At 42.1% G+C, this 14447-nt stretch overlaps 1 protein-coding gene across 12 annotated transcripts in view; it reads left to right on the top strand.

Annotated features, from left to right (window-relative positions):
• EPB41 (erythrocyte membrane protein band 4.1) overlaps nt 1-14447 on the top strand; it is a 367791-nt gene that overhangs the window by 250489 nt on the left and 102855 nt on the right. For 8 of the 12 annotated variants that reach the window (XM_082247681.1, XM_082247679.1, XM_082247680.1 and 5 more), the window contains exons 10-13: nt 1-49; nt 147-319; nt 8350-8466; nt 12296-12400. The exon at nt 1-49 is cut by the window's left edge and continues 49 nt beyond it. In XM_082247681.1, the coding sequence (XP_082103807.1) occupies nt 1-49; nt 147-319; nt 8350-8466; nt 12296-12400 (444 nt within the window). The remainder of the gene's footprint in view (nt 50-146; nt 320-8349; nt 8467-12295; nt 12401-14447) is intronic. The other 4 variants (XM_082247677.1, XM_082247684.1, XM_082247682.1 and 1 more) reach the window with 4 other exon arrangements.

Genomic DNA, 14447 nt, shown 5'->3' with positions numbered 1-14447 from the left:
CTGCAAAAAAACTTTGGAAGGTCTGTGTGGAGCACCACACGTTTTTCAGGTTGGTTCAGGATTCCAGGCTTGTGCAAAACTATTTTAAAAATATTTTCAAAATTATTTCTTGGCATGCCAGTAATGCACCTCTATTTTCCTTTCAGGTTGACATCTGCAGAGTCCATTCCCAAACAAAGATTCCTCTCATTGGGATCAAAATTCCGATACAGTGGGCGCACACAGGCCCAGACTAGACATGCCAGCGCACTCATAGATAGACCTGCCCCACAGTTTGAACGCACGGCCAGTAAACGAGCCTCAAGTAGCCTGGATGGAGGTAAGCGTATTATGTTTTACAATCTATTAACCCCTTTATCTTATTGCTGTCCACTTAATTGATCCATGAGTTTAATGGACCATGTCTGGCTAATTTTCTTGTGTGAAGTAATAACTTATTATTACATCCTTAAATATTCTCAGATTAGTTTAGAAGCGACTGTGTAGAACACTTGATTATATACAGTAAGTATAAAAATGAAAGTGAATTGGATTCCCATCAAGACTTTTTTGGTACATTAGTTTTCATCTCTGAAAATCTGGCTTTATCTCTCGGGGCATTTCCCCTCACTTCTTGTCGGGACAGGAGATGAAGAAGAAATTTTGTTTTTTGGGGTTTTTTTTATCAATAATATAGGGAAGTGCTAGAATCGCTGTCAGGTTATGATGGTTTTTAATGTTATGCTATCAGGTTATTAATACCTTTGATTTTCTACCCTGATGACTTCCGTTACCGCCGTTTCTTGCTCAGCTGTCAGAGGAAATCTCTCTAATAGGTTAAAGGACAGCAGTAAAAATTTTACAGAATGATACATTTTTCTAAAATAAAAATAAGTTTTGACTAAAGTTGGCCTTTAACTTTGATCCTAGTACTTAAAGCGGTAGTAAAGCACTGTTTTTTTTCATGTGCTAGTATGCATCGCATACTAGCACATTATGTGAAACTTACCTTAGAACGAAGCTATCTAGCGGCGCACTGTCACAGCTGAAGGCGCTTTCGTCTTTACTCAAACTTTCTTCTTGGTTTGTGGACTCCGGTTCTGTGAGTGGCCAAAACCGCGATGGCCGCCGCTCACGGTGCAGGATTTACCTATAGGTAAACGTCATGCATGGGAGTTTACTCCCACTTTAAAATGACTCTAAGCTGGTTTAAAAAAATTAATATTTTTAAGTAAACTCAAAAAAGTATATTATATTGCTCTCAGCCTCCTCCAAATCTTCGAATTGCTTTGATTTTGCTGCTGTGATCTGGCTTCCTGGTAAAGGGTGGCAACATTTGTTCTCTATTGTAGGTAGAAATGTAGTTACCCAATTTTGCTTGCTTCTGAAATAAACTAGGGACTATTTAATCTGGGATGTGTAGTGTGCATAGAGCAAACACATGACCACAAGTAAAGTGCAACTCTTGTTGCAAACAAATAGAAATGGGAAGGAAAAAGAAAGGGAGCTCATGGGAGGGAAAAAGAAAGGGAGCTCATGGGAGGACATTACAAGGAGGCAGAAAAACACAATTTCTCCTACGTCCTCTGACAGACGCAGCTCTCAATGTTTCTTCACTAATGGGTAATGCGCCATCTACAGGAGTAGACTAGGCAGTGAAAATCTTTCCCTCGACACGCCTATAGGGGCTGTCCCTCATGACATTACGACTGTGTTTTTAAATCAGTTTCGTAGCAAGCAGTGAAAGATCTACGTTGGACACTTGCAGTTTCTTTGCTTTGCCATAGCAGAAGATCATTATCATTATCAATTTGTGGCGTTACCCTTTTGGTCTCGCCTCTCCTCCCAGGGTGTTTGCTCCCAGGGTGTTTACCAAAGTACCGGCCCCGGTGTTGGCATTGTTGTGCCAACGGGGGATTGCGTTACTAGGATATCTGGACGATCTCCTATTGAGAGCAAACTCTCTTTCAGCCTTGATGAGTGACCTGACGATCACTGTCAGCTCCCTGCAGGAGTTCGGGTGGAACATCAATTTCAAGAAATCCGCCCTGATACCATCCTTGAGAGTGGATTATCTGGGGCTGACTCTGGATTTAGCTTTGGCGAGGGTCTTTCTTCTCCCGGACAAGCTGCAGAAGTTGCAGGGGGTGATCCGGTTGTTGTTGGCAAACAATTGGTCCTCTCTGCAAACTTGCATGCGGGCCTTGGGTCTGATGGTATCGACCTTCAAGGCGGTTCCGTTTGCTCAGTTCCATACCAGGCCTTTGCAAAGAGAGATTTTTTTGTCAAATGGAACAAGGATCCAAAGTCCTTGGACACTTTGATTCAGTTGAGCCACAGCACAAGATCTGCTCTGTTATGGTGGCTTCATTCTCCAGCACTATGCCAGGGCAAGTCCTTTCTCCCATTATGTTGGATGGTGGTACCCACGGACGCCAGCTTGGGCGGGGTACTGGGGAAGCTCTATGCCCGAAGAAACTGGACAGTAGAAGAGTCCAAACTGCCGATAAATGTTTCTGGAGCTCAGAGCAATAAAACTTTGTCTGAGCCACTGGATGACTCATCTGCAAGATTGTCCAGTTCGGATTCAATCGGACAATGCCACGGCTGTGGCTTACATCAATCACCAGGGGGGCACCCAGAGTGTCTTGGCGGCCAGGGAGGTGGCTGAGATTTTGGCCTGGGCTGAACAGTTTATTCCAGCCCTCTCTGCTATGCACATCCTAAGTGTGGAAAACTGGCAAGCGGATTACCTGAGTCATCAGGTGTTGGATCAAGAGGAATGGTCCCTACACCCGGAGGTGTTACGTCTCCTGTGTGTCCGGTAGGGGACACCCAAGGTCGATCTGTTTGCTTCTCGTCTCAACAAGAAGGTGCAGAGGTTCTTAGCCAGGTCTCGAGATCCTCTACCCGACTTCACAGACTGGCCTCATCGGTCTTGGTACACAAACCTAGTAAGGTTGGTCGCCGATTCCTCTCAGGGAAGATCTGCTATCTCAAGGTCCAATCTTCCAACCTGCTTTAGTCGCTGGCTTTAACGGCATGGCTGTTGAAAGCCAGGTGTTGAGGGATAGAGGTCTTTCTGACTCTGTGATTCCTGCACTATTGAAGGCTAGGAAGTAGATTTCCAGGAAGATATATCATTGTACATGGAAATCGTACATTTCATGGTGTGAATCGCTGAAGGTGCACCCTAGCTTGTTTTCATTTGCTGGGGTTTTGGCCTTTCTGCAGAAAGGGGTTGAACAGAGGTTGACTTTAGGCACTATCATAGGCCAAGTGTCCGCTATGGCTATATATTTTTAACGCCCATTAGCTACGCATGCCTTGATTCATACCTTCATTCAGGGAGTGCGCCTTATTTGGTGGTCCACAGAGATAAAGTGGTACTCCAACCAAATCAGTCTTTTCTTCCTAAGGTGGTTTCTGATTTTCATTTGAATGAAGACATTGTGCTGCCTTCACTCTGTGCCAAGCCCAAGCATCCCAAGGAAATTGCCTTGCATTCTTTGGATGTGGCTCAGGCGATCAGGGTTTACCTGGGGGCCACTTAGTCTTTTAGAAAATAAGATGCTTTTTTTTGTCCTTACTGAGGGACCTCGTAGAGGATTGGTTGTGTCTGCTGCAACCATTTCAAAATGGATCAGGCAGATGGTTGTTCAGGCTTATTCGCTGCAGGGTCAGGTTCCTCCTTTCCTGTGAAGGCACATTCTACTAGAGTGCTGAGTGCCTCTTGGGCTTTTCGCCATCAGGCGTCAGTGATGCAAGTTTGCAAGGCGGCGACTTGGTCGTCTGTGCATACGTTCACCAAATTCTACAAAGTTGATGTGTTGGCATCTTTGGATGCCTCTTTTGGCCGCAAGGTTTTTCAGGCTGCTGTTTAAAGATGATCTTTTTTTGTTCTCTTCGAGGGTGTTCTCTAGGTGAGCTCCAGTTGTTCCCGGTTGAGCTCCATATTACCTGGTTGGCTACGTTTAGCCTTTGGGGAGTTACGTTCTTCTTTGCATTGTCCTTCCACCCCTCATGAAAATACTGCTTTGGGACATCCCAATGGTCTAAAGAAAATATGGAGCTGCGTCTGTCGATGGACGATGGAGAAAACTGGATTTTTGTACTTACCGTAAAATCCTTTTCTCTGAAGTTCATCCACAGACGCAGCACCCGCCCCTCTGCTTCTGAGTGAATGTTTTTTTTTTTTTGTCTTTTAAGCACTGCTTACAACAAAACTGGCTGCTGTAGCAGTGTGTGTTGGGCTATGCCTGCAGGGACAGCCCCTATAGGCGTGGTAAAGCTTTTTCCTGCCTAGTGTCCTATTACTTATTGGAGGAGCATAACCCAATGGTCTAAAGAAGTTATGGAGCTGTGTCTGTCGAACTTCAAAGAAAAGGATTTTACGGTAAGTACAAAAATCCAGTCTTTATGAAAAATAGATTATATGGCTATTAAGTAGTATATGTGTATAGATTATTTGTGGAAAATAAGGATATTGGTTAGTGTCACTTTAACCTAATGCTTACAGTGACAGGAAAGGCTTGGGTTCAACTAACTTCCCATAATCAGTTAAACAATAGAAGTTCATTTTTATGTAAACAATTTTTTTTAAATCTTGTAATTTTGTCCTGTTTCTTCTCTCACAGCATACTCATTAATGAGGATGCACAGGAAAACCTATGATGTCCTGGATGAGGCAGGACATGGGCAGGGCTTTGCTGTGTTTATTGCACAGACACAAACAACCGTATCTGGAAGTGCCTGTGAGCGACCACATTGGGCTGCAGAGGCACATTGGTCCGTATAGCACAGAAGAATTGATGAATGTCTGGATTACAGTTGTTTCTAATAAGACATTCAGCAATTACAATAATGCATAATATAAATATTTTACATATTATACATATAAATAAACTGTAATTTTTTCATTTTTAACTTGATTTCCACTTTAATTTAAACCTATCCCTTTAAATTTGAGCTTAATAAGTAACCTAACCCTTTAGTTTAACAAAACTCTCTAAATGTGTTCCTAACACGTAACATGAACCGTAAAACCTAGCCTTTAATTTTAATAGATAGGTTAACTGCACCTTTTGCATAAATTGGGCTATGCAGACAAGATGACCGAGAAGTTTACAATACGCTGTGATGTTTGTAAAAATAAAAAAAAAAAAACTGCAATTTTTGTGGGTATTTTTCTGTTGCCTATGAAGCCTGGCATGTCCTGGGAATAAGTCTTGGAAGAAGGAATGTAAACATTGTAAGTACTTTGGCAAGGCTTTGTGGGTGACAGAAAAGCCCACAGATGTTTTGGCATTTACATGAAACAATATTTTTAAAAACAATAGCATATTGTATCCAGCATAGGGGTCTTTTCCTCAGAATCCCTCATATAGGACACAAGCATGCCAATTTTCTACATTCATAACCAGATTTCCATCACATATATGATCACCAGTAATTTACACATTCAAATCTATATTGGAGCTATGTTGGGAAGATGGGTTGATCCTTATTGTTGAAAGCTATTTTGGAGTGCTAGAAAATTCTAGAGAACTGCCATGTAAATGTCAAGCATTTAAGGTGGCCGAATTTTTTGACGGAAGTGCAAGGGAAGCTTTGAACTTCTGTTAAAGAGGATCTTCACCCTAAGAACAAAAAAATGAAGTCAACTGCTTCAAATACTGTGGGGGGTGAGGGACGCAATGAACTGTAAGGATCTTTTTCTCCATATTCTCTCTTTACCAGGGAGATTTTCTAGCTTTGTAGATGTCAAGGACACGTATCTGCAGTACATTTCACTATTTATTTAGTGCATTTGCTTTTCCTATGCTTTACTGTGGAGTTCCCCACACTACAAGTTTGCGGCCCTACTCATCAGCCTCTTGTCAGCATCTCGGGTGTTCACCAAGGCTCTGGAACTAGTATTGTCCCTGCTTGGCTTTTGTGGCATCCCCATTATGAGATAATTAGACAAACTACTCTTGAGGTTGTCAAAACAGTTGGCACAGGCTCTGCCAAACAAAATATCTTTTGACTGTCTAAACATTACAGCAGTTTAAAAGAACCAGATGTCTCACAATGACGAGATAAGTAGATCTGATCCTGTCCTGGGCAAAACGTTATGTTTCAACTTTGTCCCAGACATCCACATCTGGAAGCAGACAACATCTGGAACTAGGGGAATGGTCCCTACACCCTGGAGGTGTTCTGAGACCAGGTTTAACAACAAACGTAACAGATTTGCCTACTGGTAAAAGGATCCTCTCCAGAGGCAGTCTATGCTTTTTTTTCCCCCCAAAAGCCTCAGCCTATGCCTTTCCGTCCCTGAAACAACTTCTTCATCCGTTTTGCAGGATCAAGATGGAGGGTATTCTGGCCATCCTCATTGCTCCTGACTAGCTCAGACAGATGTGGTATGCAGCCCTGGTAGGAGTCCTATTGGGTGCTCTGGGGGCTTTACCAGAGACCAATTTTACCCACTTTAGAGAGAGAGGAGCATCTCTGAATTGATGATTCCCACAACATGAAAAGTCAGGAAGTCTATTTCCCAGAGGGTCTATCATCAGATGCGGGAAGGCTTTCTTTACTTGCCCTTAGGAGTTTCTCCGTGGAATTAATCCTTTCCTTACTACACCTGGATCTGAACCAGTTTGGCTCCCAGCATGATCAAAGAGTCTCCAAGTCGGCTGCGCTTTCCTGGTTCTGCATCAGGATAAGGTGGTGTTGAGACCTCATTTCTCTTTCCTGACCTAAGCCGGTCATGTATTGATCTAAATTCTGCCAGCTCAGTGCAGAGGACTGATGCTGCATCCACCTAGGTAAGTATAAATTAAAAAAGAAACCCAAATTGTGAATCCCTCAGGGTTCACCCTCGCTCCTTTTCGGTGACTCGGATCTTGGCTTTCCTCCAACGAGGGGTTAAGCAGCACTGGCCTTCAGTACCATCAAGGGCCAGGTTTCGGCTTTAGCGGTTTTCTTTCAATGTCCGTTGGCCACACACACTCCTTGGTGCGTACCTTTCTCCAGGGAATGAGTTCCTCCAGTGCAGTCTCCATTGCTGCCGTGGGACCTCAATTTGGTGTTGTCAGTTCTCCATAAGCCTCCCTTTGAAAACATTCCCTGCTTACATTGTCCCAGAAGGTGGTCTTTTTGGTGGCTATTACTTCTGCGCGCAGGGTGTCGGAGCTGGTGGCGGTGTCTTGTCATTCTCCTTATCTGGTGGTTCACAGGAATAAGGTGGTTCTTCATCCATGTCCGTCGTTCTTTCCAAAGGTCATCTCTGATTTTCATTTGACTAAGAACATGGTGTTGCCCTCTCTGTGTCCCAGGTCTAAAAATCCTAAGGAAATTGCCTTGCATTCCCTGGATGTGGTTCGGGCAATAAGGGTGTACCTGGCAGCTATGGAGTCTTTTAGAAAGTCACTCACTATCTGTCCTCACAGATGGACCTCGCAAAGGGTTTGCAGCTTCTGCTGTGGTAATTTCCAGATGGATCAGACAGACTGTGGTTTAGGCTTATTCCATTAGGGATCAGGTTCCTACTACCTATTTTAGTGAATGGCAGTCTCAGCTAGAACCCCCCCCCCCCCCATGCCACGCCCCAGCGTATTTCATTCTGCCAACCAGAGGTTACTCATGGGGTTGGGAAAGCTATTTTGGCTACACTTCTATGAATCACATGAGTTCAGTTAGTTTTGTACTCATGTTACCTGTTTTTAGCTGACAGCGGGCTGAAGCCTGCTGTCGGGTGACGTCACAGAGCCAGTTCAGGCTCTGAAAGGATCCTAAGCATATGGTCAGGATCCACCTAGAACCCTGGACCAGCAGCTGGCTCAGCCTCTCAGCGAGCCGCCAAGAGCCTGAGCCAGCCCCTCCAGTGTGCGCTGGAGGGGCAGAGAGCCAGTGGCTGACTGTTTCCGACTCTCTGCTCACAGAATGCTGAGAACTGAGCGATCGGCATTGTTTGATCGCTAAGTTCTCAGTGCAGAGCCTGCGGGGGGACTAATGCAGCATTGGATCATTGCTGCATTCACCTAGGTGAGTATAATATTTTTTCCTAAATCCTGAACTTTTCTCTTTATCTTCTTTTTTTTTTTCCCCCATGAAAGGGGAGGAATCAAAAATGACACCTGAGATTATTCAGTATACTTTAACTTTTAGTGACACTAAGCCTGAGAATAGTTGTACCTAATGTCATACCTATTTGTACCAAGAATGCTTAAATTGGTTGCATTGTCCCCAAAGATATAGTGTTTATGCAGCTTCTGTCACCTCAAATACTTCCTGTTTTCCCTTTATCAATTACAGTACAGTATGCATTCTTTAACCAGTGGTTTTGTTTGAACTTTTACAAATTCTTGCTAATCTTTGCCTCAGCAAAGAAAAGGCATGCCTCATTTGAGCTAAGAACCCTAGAAGATGATGATAATGACGTGGAAGTGTTTGAGTTAGAGAATCCATTTTCAACTGTACCATCAACGGTGTCTCACAAAGGTATATGTGGCAGTTTCTAGGCTGTTCTCTGCCTGCACATACTGCTTCTTGTTCTATGCATTCTACAGCTATCTGCCTTGTCTTAGTTCATAGAACTACAGGACTGCAGTGTTGAATACATACATGCATTACTTACATATATTGGTACATGTTCCTTGCCTAACATTTTCTAAGATCTCTAGGTGACTGCCTTTATTTAACTCAGTAATAGGCCTAAAAGCAAAAATGTAATATATTGCAGCTTACCAGTCATTAGATGTGGTGGCTGCATTTGTAATTTTTTTGGTTTTCACCTGGTGATCTGGTTGGTAACACTTCCTGCCTTAAGGTGCCTACGCTTTGGATGAAGAAGCAACAGAGACACCTTTTGACTACAGCTTTGTAAATCTGGGGGATAGAGGGAGCATTCGATGCCCTAGCAGCTTTAGATACACTAGAAAATTTAAGTTGAACTCAAGCTCACACTTTTTAAGCAGTTAGAGCAACCGTTTTTTTTTTCTTTTGGGATAAAGGTTTTACATAAATAAAAGCTGATCGTTATAAGCACTCCTGTGGTAAATGGTTTGTCTCAACTCTCTCACTGCTACATCTGCAGAATAGCTTGTTCTATTAAAAAAAAACAGGCTTACTGGCCAGGTCAACGGGTGAAAATATAGGAAAAGAAGCCTAAAAAAGAAAAAGAATTCAGCCAACAAGAATTGGTAAGCTGAAATATAATAAATGTTTGCTTTTGTATTTAAGACTACTTTAATGTATTTAATATACTGGCTGTGAAGAATAATATACAAAAGTAGACCCTGTCTTCATCAATCTCTAAAAGTCTTTGCATCAGGTATCTGTCAATAGACAGAGATCACCGTATCCCTCCACCAGAAAGAATAGAATGTGGATGGGCAACTATAACATTTGTGCATTTATCCTAGCAAACTAATATTAGTAGAATAATGGTAGCATCAGGGTCGTTTCACACTACCTGGCTTTGGTTTCCCTGCAGTCTTGGTGCAGCACAATGTCCCCATGGTTTTTATGCTAGTTACCAGCACTTTTCCATAGACTTCTATTAGATGGGGGAGTTTGGTGCATTTTCTGAAAGTGCACCAGAAGTCTTGCATGCTCTATCTATGTACACTTTCAGAAAACACACCAAAAACGCACAATCTAATAGAAGTCTATGAGAAAGCTTGAGTACACTGCGCTGCCCCCCCCCCCCCCCCCCCGCTTTATACCTTTTAGTACAATTAGTAAATCACATTCTCTAAGTGTGCGGGAGCGATTTTTGATGTAGATGCACACTATGGACTGCAAAGTATAACAAGCTGATCCTGTTCAAGATTATATTATGTTAGTATTGGGCAGAAAACAGCATTGCTTTGCTTTTTACCTGTTACAAAGGAAATTGGGAATGAAATTGTTAGATTTAGATGTCAGCACTAATGACACTGTTAGATTTAGATGACAGCACAAATTCTGGAGTGTTATGGTGGGCATGTGTTTCTTCCATCACAGAGCATGCATACACTATTCATTTTTCAAAGTGTGAATGTTAGAACGTTAGCCTCATTGGCTGTGTGTGGCCTAACATGCTGAATTAGTTGTTGCCTCTGCCAGCGTAATAAGTTATGTACTGTTAGCACATGCTTTTGCTGCAGTGCTTTAAAGCCTTTCTGAACTTTTTATTAATGGGAATGTTGTTTGTGTTAATTGCTTAGTAGAAGCTAAAGCTAACCTATCATTTAACCAGTTTTTTCTTACAAATGTTATTTTGGTATTTAAATTAAATCTGTACTGAGCAGATAAAAACGCTGCTATTGCTCGGAACATTCTAGTTACCTGTCTTTCTTGTTGATCCAAAAAGTTAGTGACCTGTAATAAGTATGCAAATAAGTAATCCTGACTTAATGAATTACTGAATGGGTTAGGGATTTATTAAGCATTGAGGTCAGAGATAGCTGGTTAAGTAGGTTTTTCAGGTCGAAAATGGCAGCCCCCCGTATTCCTTAAAATTTATATACATTTTTTTCACACAAATGGAGATTTCTTTTGGTGGTATATTTGATCACCACTGGATTTTTTATTTTTTAGTGATCTAAATGAAAAAAGACCGAACGTTTTGGAAAAAAACAATATTTTTTTACTTTCTGCTATAAATTTCTTCATAAATTTTGGCGAAAATGTATTCTGCTACGATTTTGATAAAAAAGAAAAAAATCTCAATAAGTTTTTATATTGGTTTGACTAAAAGCTATAGTGCCTACAAACTATGGTGTGTGTGTATATAACCTGGAATTTTATTTATTTTTTTTAAACTACCAGTGGCGGTGATCAATGCCTTTTCATGGGACTGCGTTAGTGCGTCAGGCAATCTGTCACTAACTAGTGCTGGGGGTGTTGAACTGACTGCCACTGACATCACAAGTGACACTAATGCAGTGATCCGTGCTAATATGTACTGTCACTGTACTAATGACACTAGCTGGGAAGGGGTTAATATCTAGGGCGATTAGGGGTCAAATATGTGCCTGTGTGTAAAATGTGCTGGTTTTACTAATAGATCTCAAAGAGAACACAGAGATCATTCCCTGTGTACGGAGCTCTGTGCTGAATGTCAACACAGCTCTGGGCTGTGGTTGGACACAGCCAATCAGCAGGTCTCGGCCGGAACATGCTGACAGGCTCCTGCTGGGTACAATCACAGTGGGAGCTGACTCAAGGGGGGGCACATGCGTGCTTACTAAACCCCAAAATAGGCAGCAACGTATGGATACATTGCTTTGCCTTCAGCAGCCGCTCTTCCGCAGTACAATGCGGGCGGTTGGTCGCAAAGTGGTAAAGGTGTATCTCTAGACATAACTTTTTTTTATTGCAGTCTGTGTTCTTGTTAGGGAGATAAACCTCTCTTTTCCTTAGTCACTGAGTATCAAACTGAGAGGAATCCAATATTTTAGAGGAACAAGAGGCAACTGAAAATCTTCCAGCGGGACCACCCTCATTTGGGGAGATTACTTTTAACCTACTGTTGTATCTGTGGGTAAAGAAGAGAAGGTACAAAAATCAACTTTATATTGGTTTTAACCCTTCCCTACTATATACCCTATAAAACGCACAATGAAAAATGTTTTGGATAAACATACACTTTAAAGTGATTGTAAAGTCTTGTGTTTTTTTTTTTTTTTTTATTAACATGTTATACTAACCTGCTCTGTGCATTTGGTTTTGCACAGAGTAGCCCGGATCCTCCTCTTCTCGGGTCCCTCTTTGCTGCTCCTGGCCCCTCCCTCCTGTCGAGTGTCCCCACAGCAAGCAGCTTGTTTTGGGGGCACCTGAGCCGATCTGCAGCTCCGTGTATCCATTCAGACACAGAGCTGCCATTCGCCCCTCTTACTCTCTCTCCTGATTGCTAACTGACTTTAATTGACAGCAGCAGGAGCCAATGGCGCCGCTACTGTTTCTCAGCCAATCAGGAGGGAGAGTCCCGGACAGCCAAAGGACTCGTGGACATCGCTGGATACAGATGGGGCTCAGGTAAGTATGAGGGGGGCTGCTACACACTGAAGGTTTTTATCTTAATGCACAGAATGCATTAAGATAAAAAAACTTCTGCCTTTACAACTCCGTTATTGTTTTATGTTTTTTTTTTTGGAGTGCACAGTTGTGTTTAACCTTGTGTTAGGTTATTTGCAAGATTTGTAGCCAATTGAGCAGCTTGGGACATAAATAATTTGGCCCTTACCTGTTTTGCAATGAAAGTGTTTTTCTGTTGGTTGTTTAGCTGGGTGTGGCCTTACAACAACTTCTGTGTCACACTTTTTATTTACAAACTTGTTTCCAGAAGAGATCACATTCAAAAATGTTGACCAGTCTGACCTCAAGCGGCCGGAAGAGATAAATGGCGTTGAGCAGCTCCATATAGTAGATGTGAAAACTAAGCAGCCAGGTACCATTTTGTGTGGAGGCTGAAATTGTTGGCTATTATTACCCAAGCCCCTTTGTGCCAGACTGTGCTGCTTTTTTTAATATAAATAAAATCTATATTTCAAGTTTTTGTTTTCTTTTGTTTGCTAATCAACTAAACATTTCATTTCACATCACATCATGCCTGAAATAAAGATCTGCGGCACCTTGACTTGTCTGTGCCTTCAGCTAATATCCAAGGAAAAACAGGTTACAGATATTACATAGAAGACACTAGATGCAGCAAATATTTATGAATAATCTGTTATTTTTTTTTAGGTGCGATGTTAAATGAAATACCTCTTGTTTTGTAGGCCAACTAGGTACTAAGTGTTATGTTACTAATTTCTGCAAAGTGAATGAAATTCGTTTCTTCTTGGCTGGCTAATATGGCACATCATTTTTATCTTCCTACTTAGCTTTTTTTTAAGCACTGCATAGGATACCCAATTGACAAAGTTCTGTCCACACGGATATGTTCCTGCATAGGGAGGTTATTGATAAACCTTCTGCCATTTATATACCACACAATACAGTTTATGGTTTACAGTGATGGTCCACTATTTCATTATTAAGTTCCCTGCTTTTACTTGACAGTTATTTCAAAACCCCTTTGGAAGGCCATTCTGAAATTTGGTAAAAGAATTGTGTTGTTTTTAGCAATGGTTATCTGAGAATGTCAAAAAAACATGTCCACAATATACAGCTGCAAGAAAAAGTATGTGAACCCTTTGGAATGATATGGATTTCTGCACAAATTGGTCATAAAATGTGATCTGATCATCATCTAAGTCACAACAATAGACAGTCACAGTCTGCTTAAACTATTAACACACACAGAATGAAATGTTGCCATGTTTTTATTGAACACACCATGTAAAAATTCACAGTGCAGGTGGAAAAAGTATGTGAACCCTTGGATTTAATAACTGGTTGAACCTCCTTTGGCAGCAATAACTTCAACCAAACGTTTCCTGTAGTTGCAGATCAGACGTGCACAACGGTCAGGAGTAATTCTTGGCCATTCCTCTTTACAGAACTGTTTCAGTTCAGCAATATTCTTGGGATGTCTGGTGTTAATCGCTTTCTTGAGGTCATGCCACAGCATCTCAATCGGGTTGAGGTCAGGACTCTGACTGGGCCACTTCAGAAGGTGTATTTTCCTCTGTTTAAGCCATTCTGTTGTTGATTTACTTCTATGCTTTGGGTCATTGTCCTGTTGCAACACCCATCTTCTGTTGAGCTTCAGCTGGTAGACAGATGGCCTTAAGTTCTCCTGCAAAATGTCTTGATAAACTTGGGAATTCATGTTTCCTGATAGCAATCCGTCCAGGCCCTGACGCAGCAAAGCAGCCCCAAACCATGATGCCCCCACCACCATACTTTACAGTTGGGATGAGGTTTTGATGTTGGTGTGCTGTGCCTCTTTTTCGCCACACATAGTGTTGTATGTTTCTCCCAAACATCTCAACTTTGGTTTCATCTGTCCACAGAATATTTTGCCAGTACTGCTGTGGAACATCCAGGTGCTCTTGTGCAAACTGAAAACGTGCAGCAATGTTTTGTTTGGACAGCAGTGGCTTCCTCTGTGGTATCCTCCCATGAAATCCATTCTTGTTTAGTGTTTTAGGTATTGTAGATTCGCTAACAGGGATGTTAGCATTTGCCAGTGACTTTTGTAAGTCTTTAGCTGACACTAGGAATCTTCTTCACCTCATTGAGCAGTCTGCGCTGTGCTCTTGCAGTCATCTTTACAGGACGGCCACTCCTAGGGAGAGTAGCAACAGTGCTGAACTTTCTCCATTCATAGACAATTTGTCTTACCGGGGACTGATGAACAGCAAGTCTTTTGGAGATACTTTTATAACCCTTTCCAGCTTGCAAGTCAACAATTCTTAATCGTAGGTCTTCTGAGAGCTCTTTTGTGCGAGGCATTATTCGCATCAGGCAATGCTTCTTGTGAAAAGCAAACCCAGAACTGTGTTTTTTATAGGGCAGGGCAGCTGTAACCAACACCTCCAATCTCATCT

This window comes from Pelophylax lessonae (genome assembly GCF_965119305.1).
Source record: "Pelophylax lessonae genome assembly, chromosome: 2".
In the NCBI taxonomy this organism is placed as follows: Eukaryota; Metazoa; Chordata; class Amphibia; order Anura; family Ranidae; genus Pelophylax; species Pelophylax lessonae.
This window is presented reverse-complemented; position numbering and strand designations above follow the sequence as displayed.